This window comes from Rhinopithecus roxellana, chromosome 14, assembly GCF_007565055.1.
Source record: "Rhinopithecus roxellana isolate Shanxi Qingling chromosome 14, ASM756505v1, whole genome shotgun sequence".
NCBI classification, from domain to species: Eukaryota; Metazoa; Chordata; class Mammalia; order Primates; family Cercopithecidae; genus Rhinopithecus; species Rhinopithecus roxellana.
In genome coordinates, this window is record NC_044562.1 from 107,596,296 (window position 1) to 107,605,148 (window position 8,853).

At 40.3% G+C, this 8,853-nt stretch overlaps 1 protein-coding gene across 2 annotated transcripts in view; it reads right to left on the minus strand.

The window, feature by feature from the left end:
• The window catches only part of GALNT5 (polypeptide N-acetylgalactosaminyltransferase 5), a 60,611-nt gene extending 52,559 nt beyond the window's left edge, over positions 1 to 8,052 (minus strand). Inside the window, exon 1 of one of the 2 annotated variants that reach the window (XM_010359037.2) lies at positions 6,117 to 8,052. In XM_010359037.2, the coding sequence (XP_010357339.1) occupies positions 6,117 to 7,570 (1,454 nt within the window). In that variant the 5' untranslated portion in view covers positions 7,571 to 8,052. The remainder of the gene's footprint in view (positions 1 to 6,116) is intronic. The other variant, XM_030917089.1, reaches the window with a different exon arrangement.
• Between the last annotated feature and the right edge of the window lie 801 nt (positions 8,053 to 8,853).

Consider the following 8,853-nt stretch of genomic DNA (forward strand, 5'->3'; position numbering starts at 1 on the left):
TTGAGGAATTGTTTTAAGGATTAAATGAGAAGGCAAGTTGTGAAGACCTTTGTAAACACTGTTTCTTCACATTGCTGCTTCTCACACTTGTCCATATTATCAACATTTTAGAAGCAAGGCCAATTGAGAAGGTACGTGAGTTTGGTATGATATAGCTGTTTTTCCAGGAGACTCTAAAAAGCTCCTTTCATTTCGAAAGCAAACAGCAAAATACAGCTTCTAAACATTGCTATTTTCTCTGAATTTTCTGAACCTTGAGCAAAAAAGTTGTTTCTCTCTTGAGAAGCTCTGTTCTGATTGGATCAGCCAGAAAAGCCCAATAGGAAGTTATTTTCAGGGCCAAGAGTACCAGGGCAATATTACAGCAAAAGTTTGATATATTATGCTGATGGTTAAATTGGGCCTTGTGTTCAGTATATGAAAAAGTATACTTCTTTCAAATTCCTGCATTTATTAACTACTCTCTCCCAGGAGTGTTTCTAGGACTTTCACAGTATTTAGGAGGAAAAGTCAGGAATTTGCTGTAACATTTCTCAGTTTTATATTCATTAGGCACCGTTTAGCTGTTTTCTTCTCTTTGAACTAGAGGCAGAATTGTGCTTTCCATTCTTCTCTGATCTTTGTTGTCTTTGTTACTCCCTTTGTTATAAGGAGAGTGGGATAAAGAAAAGTATTCAAAGGCCCAGTTCATTGTCCCTTGGCCATATTTTACCTTCATTATGTTACAGTCTAGTCTGAACCTTTTAACAAGTTTTCCTTTTTATTTCCTGATCTCCTACATGACTTTTGAGTGAAATAGAGCACTGTGCCCTAACACACAAACACATGCATATCTTCACAAATGCACGCACGTGCCCACAAAAATGAACACATACACACTATTCAAAAGGTACCACTGCATTGCTTTTACCCATAGAGGTGAAAGCAGGAAGTAAATCCTTTTGAATTCATCTTGTGAGGTTTTTTTTTTTCCTGCCTCCAATTAGTTTCTCAAGGAGATCTCATAGCTTCTCCAATGAATTTTAATTAATATTCTCCAATCGCTATTAGTCACAAAAGTATGGTTCATTTCATCCATTAAGATTTGTATCCCATGTAAAAATTAAAAATTTAAATTTAATTTAACTTTAAAGTTTCTTTTTTCCTCTCAGCCTGATAAACTTAGAAGCTCAAAGTTTGGGAGGATACCTGATCACTTTATTTTCTCTCTTCTGTATCCTCCTGCTCCTCCCCTTCCTCCTACGGTAACTCATCAGTTATAGTTTCTAACCCTACTAGGATCAAAATTAGGGTTCCAGAAAGTTTTTCTTTCCCCTCAGTAATGTAGATTGGTTTGTGGCAAATGCATGGTGCTATCTTTTGCTTTTCAAATGGGCCAAAAAAAACTTTCTTTAGCTGTGTAGGAAGGAATCAAATTATTGGTTGACAGTCCTGGCTCTGGGCTAAGAGAATAAAGACCCATTTTAATTGCTTTATTGAGGGGCTTGCCAGAGTTTTGTAGGGAAAGCAAAGCATTAAATTAAGCAATTGAGTAACATTATGAGGACACAGCAGTGGCAGACAAGCACGCCAGAATTCTTATTGTACTTTAAAAACTGAATGCTGGCAGCAAAAATTCCTTTGAGTCATTTTTCTCTAAATTCAGATTCAGGAAGTGCACTCTTAAAATAAGTTCATTTTTGGAGTTCCATCTTAACTATAGCTTCAGGCCAAAAGACAGACTTCTTCAAGTAGAATTGCCCTGCACAGGATCACATTTTAGCAAAACCTGTGTTTACATATGTATGTGCATGTGTGGTGTGTATGTATGAGTATGTGCGTTGATTGTTACTGACAGAAACAAACTTCAATAATTAGGAGCAAGAACTGAAAGGATTAGCTTTTAATTAAAAAAAGATTAAATATGGAACTTTAACTGTCAAAAAAGCATTTTATTTCAAGCAAATTTCATAGGCAAAATTTCTAGGCAATAATGAAGTTGTATTTTACATGCTGACATAAAACATTCTTGTAAATAAAATAGGCTTTCCTCTCTTGAAAGCCAAAACATTAAAATTAAGAACAAAAACAATAACAAAAATATAAAATAAGGAATAAACACAAATTAATGAATAGATCATAGTGTTAAACAGAATGTATTTGCCTTAAATCAGATTTTAATATATTCCATATATTCATAATGAAAAATTAAGAAGTCATTAATAATTTATAAATAGACTTGTTGCAGGTTTCATTTGAATTACTACCTTTTGATTATTTTTAAGGTAGTATCAGTGTTCAAAAATCATTTCAGAGAAACAAATTCAGAGAAACAAATTTTAAATTCATACTGTGTAAACCTGTTGCTTCTGAATGCACAGCACTGTGATCAGTGCTAAAGGAGTACGAAATAAAGCTAAAGACACAGTTTCCTTCAGAAGCTTATAATTTCACTAAGGAGACAAAACAGACGCAGTAAAGAGTGTTTCAGTAACTAGGATGCCTGTGTACACTAAGAATAATTGCAATTTAGAGGTCACAGCCACCTCATGGTCCAGGTGGAGGGAAGCCACAGTTGAATTTTGAGTAATGTTGGATTAGAATGTGTGCAAGAGAATGGTGAGGATGGAGGGAGGCTGTGGGAAGGGACCAGTGAATGAAAACCTCAGTGGATGGTTACAACCATAATGGGTGGAGAAGAGCAGAGATTAGCTTTTCTCACGCTGAGGGCCCAGCTTGGAGAAAATGTCATGTGCGGGGTGCTATTGCTATACCACAAAGGGGAGAAACATGGGCAGACAGAAAAGGACAGTGTGAGTAACCCTGAGAACAGAAAGGGGTTCTTGTACTTTAGAAAAGAGGTGTGAAATTGCATCTTAACATTTTAGCAGTGGTCCTTTGGGACTCAAGAGAAAAAGGAGGAAAGAGCAGGTTTGGAAAAGAGAATCTGATTTTAGAACTAGAGTAAGAGAAGTTGTCCTGGAAATCCCTGCCTGTCTCCTCTGCTTTTGTTGTTGTCGTTGTTTTCTGCGACAAGGTCTTATTCTGTCACCTAGGCTATTGTGCAGTGGCACAATCTTGGTTCACTGCAACCTCGACCTCTCAGGCTCAAGTGATCCTCCCTCCTCAGCCTCCTGAGTGGCTGAGACTACAGGCATGCACCACCACCCTTGGGTAATTTTTAAATTTTTTGTAGTGATGAGGTCTCACTATATTGCCCAGGCTGATCTCAAACTCCTGGGCTCAAGGAATTCTCCAATCAGTGGCCTCCCAAAGTGCTGAGATTACAGGTGTGAGCCACCATGCCTGTCCTCTACTTCTTAATGGTAACCTCACCCTAGCACATCAGCTAATTCATCTTTAAATGATGTTAACTACTGACTAGTTATTATCTTCACTGGGGGAAGTTGAATTTAAATGATTATACCAAATCTGTGTGTGTGTTTTTTGTTGTTGTTGTTTTTTACATTTTTTGGTGTGTTCTGTATTCAATGAGCAGTAGTGATATGCCAGTTATGTGTTAATTCATCTATAATGGTGGATTTTGGGGAAATGAATAGGTCAATAAGGAAGATATTCTCCAAAACTCTCAAAATTTAAAGGTTGCAGTAGGATGCTACTTCAGCTAATTTTAAGGTAGCCCTCTTGTGTTCTTATAGTTGTTTCTCTCTCTCTTTCACACACACATACTCATTTTCTTATTCTGTTTTATGACAATTTCCCCTTATGCTGACTTTGAAAACTTATTATCTTAAAAAATCTTGTTGCGTGCGTTCCTGTAAGCAGCTACCTCAAACACATTTTGAGCAAGGCTGAAAATAAATAAATCCAAAGTGAAAAAAGAAAAAAAAAAAAAAAACACTCCAAATCTTGCCAGCCTGATGAATCAAATGTTTTTTGATCGTATTTTCTTTAACCGTTATCTGCATGAATACATAATTTACACATATTTATAGTCAGGGTGTTTGGATAAAAGAACAAAAAAATGATTTATCCTCTTTCAAAGAAGAGGGCTACAAAAGGACTGAAAAATACTTTGGGAGGCCCCAGGTCCAGGATCCCTGGTGGTAGACTCCTGAGTGGAGCGTAGCATCCGCCAGGCAGCTTGAGAACACGCCTATATTTAGCCAAGGTGGGTTATGTGATAAGAGGGAGGAGGCCTGGCCACATGCTCTCTGACTCATCCTTTCAAGCACACGTGTCAGTTTTTCCTACAGTTGGGACAACCTCCTTCAGAAGACAGAGGACAGAGCCTGACTGTAACTTTTCTGGGCTGCAATGCTCACCTTCTACAGACCAAAGTATAGAAACTAGAAAGCACTGGGAGCCACTGAGCCTTCAGTGAGCCACACTGGTGATAACATTGTTATTACTTGCTTTGGGCACCCCCACCCCGCCCCATATGTGCCTTTTCTCTGGTCTGGAACTGGAGCTTGTGCTTCTGTGCAGTGTCTAATTCCTCCCCAGACTCCCTAGCAGCCTGCTGGGTCAATAAGGGCATGTTAAAATGAAACTGCTTTAACAGCTACTTCATTTCCCTGCACTTTCTGTTCACAGCTAGCATGTGTAATCCTGTGATACACAGGACTTTAGATTACAGCTGGGCCAACATAATTTTTAGGATCCTTTTTGAGGGGAGATTGGTAAGAGATGGAGAAGAATGCAGAATAATTTTGAGCATGAATTTTAATCATTTATCTACAATGACTAGCTTTGTGACCACAGGCAATCTAGCATCCCAAGGCCTCAGTTTCCTCATCTTTGAGTATGTCTGTGTCCTCCTCAAGGCTGTGATTATCACCAGGGTGAGAAGTGCGAATGGCACAGTGCTTGACCTAAGCAGTACATGGCTGATAGCCATTTGCTGATGGCTAAGAGATGGAAAATGACCTGGTTGTAGCCGACGTCACAATGAAGAGACTCTTCTTTCTAATATGGATAAAGCTTCCCCTGTATCTGTCTTCCTTCTAGTAACACTGACTAAAATGTAATGCTGATTACCTAGATCACAAAGAAGAATTTTCTACAGAAGCCACAAGGCCATTGTTTACATGCCACGTGTGCTAAGTCTCAATCTTGACATTCCCCAATCCAACTTCCTGGCAAATATTGTTTGACTCAGGGAACTGAGTTAACAGATATTGAAATACGGCTATTGAGTACCTTCACTTATCAGTGGGCCAAGAAAAAAAATGCCAGGAACCTAATTATATTTGAATCAGATTAAGTATCTATGCTTTGATCTACGTCTGGTGATATAGGAATTTAACTTTTTGAAGGACTGGTTCCTGAAGGTCCACTGGGCAGCTTTAGAACTGAATTACTTTGAGAAAGTGTTGTAACTTCTGAGCACCCTTGCCAGCTTGTTAATTTGAACCATAATGCCAGCCTCCTCCTTTCCAGGGCTCATATGGAGTTCATCTATGTGTATGCAGGCTCTTTGTAAATAGTGAATGTCTACAAATAGAAGTGATTATTATCATGCTTTTTATACCTCCTGTAGGTGTTTGCTGGTATGGACTGATTGACTTTTTCCAACATTATTATTCCTATGTAACTGATCTCCTGAAATGTCTACCATCTTCATCTATAAAAGACATTAAATTTTAGGGAGTAAAGTCACTTCTTCTCTTGCTATCCTGGTTATCATTACTCATGATTAGGCAGAATTCTGCTGGCTGAGATATGATTCCAGGGAGGCCTAGAAGAGTCCTTCTGTGTGCTTCTTTCTCAAATATATTCCTGACAAACTTGCTAATAATGAAAAGCTCCAAAATTGGGAATTCACTTCATTGTCACTATTCTAATGGAATTACACTTTAAGCTCTACCATTTATATATATGTTATTATGAACTGAGTTCATCTAATCATTTTAATAGGTTTTCAACAGAGAGAAGGAAATTGAACATGAGCTAATGGTGGGGACCAAAGTCTCAGAGAATGAGAACTCTGCAACTGCTGATATGAGAATTTTTCTCTGTGTAGTTGGTGAAATATTTGAATGATATCCAATGATTAATGTTTCTTTAATTCTCTAGGTGACCAAAAACCACACGGAATTATCTAGCAATAAATCCTCTCTTTATAAGAACCAAAGCACTTGGGGTTGAGGAAAGAGAAGATAAATAGGTCTTACCCAGCAGGTCTGGTGTCTTCAATGGCTCTATCCACTGGGATCAAATCGCTAAGGTAGACATTGAAGTTCCCTTCTTTCCATCTTCTTTCTGCCTCCTTCTCCTTTCCATGGGGGACAACTACAGGACGCCCAAACTGCCCTGGAGCTTTGGGGTCCCTTGGAGAAAACGTCACATCAATTCTTAACACCTGGTGCATTCCACTGTCTTCAGGTAAAAGGGCTTTTGTATGACTCTGGTTGTATTCTGTAGAGGGGGCTTTGGCAGCTATGTTGATTTTTGCTGGCTCTAGCCCTCCAGCTAAAGCATGGTTAGTTTGGGACAGTGGTACTCTATGTGGAGCAAGTGAAGAGAAAGACATTTCACTTCTATTCCTGGAAATGTGTTTACCTTGGCTTTTACCCAATACTTTAGGAAATATAGTTTTGGTTTTAGAATTGGAGACCTCCTTGGGGTCTGCCTTTTGCTCTTCTTCTTTGGTTATAACCACAACACGGCTTTCAGAGAAATTGAGTTTCTTCCCATGAACCCCTCTAGCTCCATCATCCTTTGACAAACTTCCCAAAGGTGTCTCATTAATAGATTGCTTCCTTAAGCGATTTGAATTGACAATGAACTTAAGAAAAGGAAGACTTGTATTGGCCTTGTGTTTATTTGCATTGACTTCTTTGCTCTGAGACTTAGTTTTGTTTAAGGACATGGCTTCCCCAGACTTCGGCTCTGCTGTGCTGGCAGGGTGTGCCCTCTCTTTTGCTACTGCCTGTGATCGCTTCTTTGATCTGTCAGTACTAAGACTGATGGTCACATTCAAGTCCCTTTCAGCTGCTAGTTTTGATGTGTCACTGCTGTGACTGTGACTCTTCAGGGGCTCCTGTTTTAAACTGACACGTCCCATGTGTGCTGATATTTTGACTAATGGAGTTCCTTTTGCTGCTATGAATGAGGTTTTTGGAGCCCCCTGAGCTGTCATTTGCTTTGGTGTCCCCTGGTGAGAGGAGGCTTCAGGGTTGGTGCCTCTCCCTTCTGTCTTCTGCTTGTTAGGAGGCACAGGGAGGGTCTGCAGATGTGCAGGATGCCACAACGGTACAACCTTGCCCCTTCCCAGGGCATTCTGCATTTTTCTTTCCCTCTGGGTTTGGTCCAAGTCCACCTCAACCTTGAGCACACTCTTCTCAGTTTTTCTAAAGTTCTCTTTGCCCCGTGCCCCTTTCCCATGTCCCCTTAGGGGAGGTTTCATCTCTTTTATGCTGCTGTAAAAAATTTTCACTTGGTCTGGCTGAACTCTGAATCCTATCCGCTCCCTCCTCACAATGTCTTCCTTGATGACCCGAGTGTTGATCTCATTGAATGAGAGGCGGAGAGCTGCCATGTCAAAGAGCAGCCAGATGACAGAAGCTACAAAGATAAATGCCAAGACTCGCCCACTTCCTCGGAAAAACTTTCGGATCCTGTTCATGGTACAAAGCTTTCCCTAGCAGCCTGCCCTCCCTTAGCCTGCTTACCTTGAGTGGAGAGGGAGCTGAAGTAGCAGCAGCAGCAGCAGCAGCAGAGTTGCCAGAAAGTGACCCCCTCCCCTGAACACAGCAGGAAGCAGCAGTCCAAGGGGAAAGCTCAGCTCCTACCGCTTGTCAGTCTCTGCCTGCGTGGCATTTCATAGCAGAGCATCTGTGCCTGCTTGGCTGGCCCTAGCTAAGTTCTGGTAAACACTGGCCTTAGGTTACTCCAGGAAAAGTTGATTCCAGTCACCGAACAGTTCAACATATTACTTGTCTTGTCTCCGGGAGCCCATGTCCACCTTCCTACAAGCCCAAGAAAAGGTGGGGGCCAGATTGAGGCTGCTGTTTCTCTCCTCCCCGTTCTCCGTCTGCACGCTGTAACTCAACACCACTTCTCATAAGGAAAACATTTCATGCCATTACCCAGAAAACTTCATTCAGCTCTCACCTTCTGTGTTATGTGAGAGCGTGTGTGTTTTAAGGGCAATTAAAGAGAAAAAAAAGCTATCTAACTTGGAGGGCATGTGTTCCTGGTTTGTAACCCCACCTACCCCACTCCTGCTCATTAACCCTGTTGTACCCAGGTGCCAATGCTCTGCCTGAGGAATTTATCACTGAAGTTAATATTTCAGCTTTAAGACATAACAGCTTAAAGAAGGGGCCCAGTATATCCTCACTTCCAGAGATGTATATGTTTAGTTATTTAGACCATTCCTTCAGGGGGTTTCAATGTATTTCTTTATAAGCCAACTATTTTTTTTTTTCACTAATCCATCTGTTTTTATTATTACATTCAATTAAGAATAAACTTAATTTGTCATATTGCTATAAAAGTTTCTGAACACTTTGTTATGGTCTGAATATTTATGTTCACCCCAAATTCATACGTTGAAACCTAGTCATAAATGTGATAGTATTAGGAGGTAGGGCTTCTGAAGATGATTTGATTATAAGGATAGAGCCCTCATGAATGGAATCAGCACGCTTACAAAAGAGGCCCTATGGCCTTGCCATTCCACAACGTGAGGACATAATGAGAAGGTGCCATCTATGAACCAGGAAATGGGCCTTCACCACTCAACAAATCTGCTGGTGGCTTGATTTCTGACTTCCCAGTCTCCAGAATGTGAGAAATGAATTTCTGTTGTTTATGAGTCACTTAGTCTGCGTTATTTTTCTAGAGTAGCCTGAACGCACTTACTCTCAGTTTCAGTACTTATCTCGTCGTGAGCCAGCTAGAAAC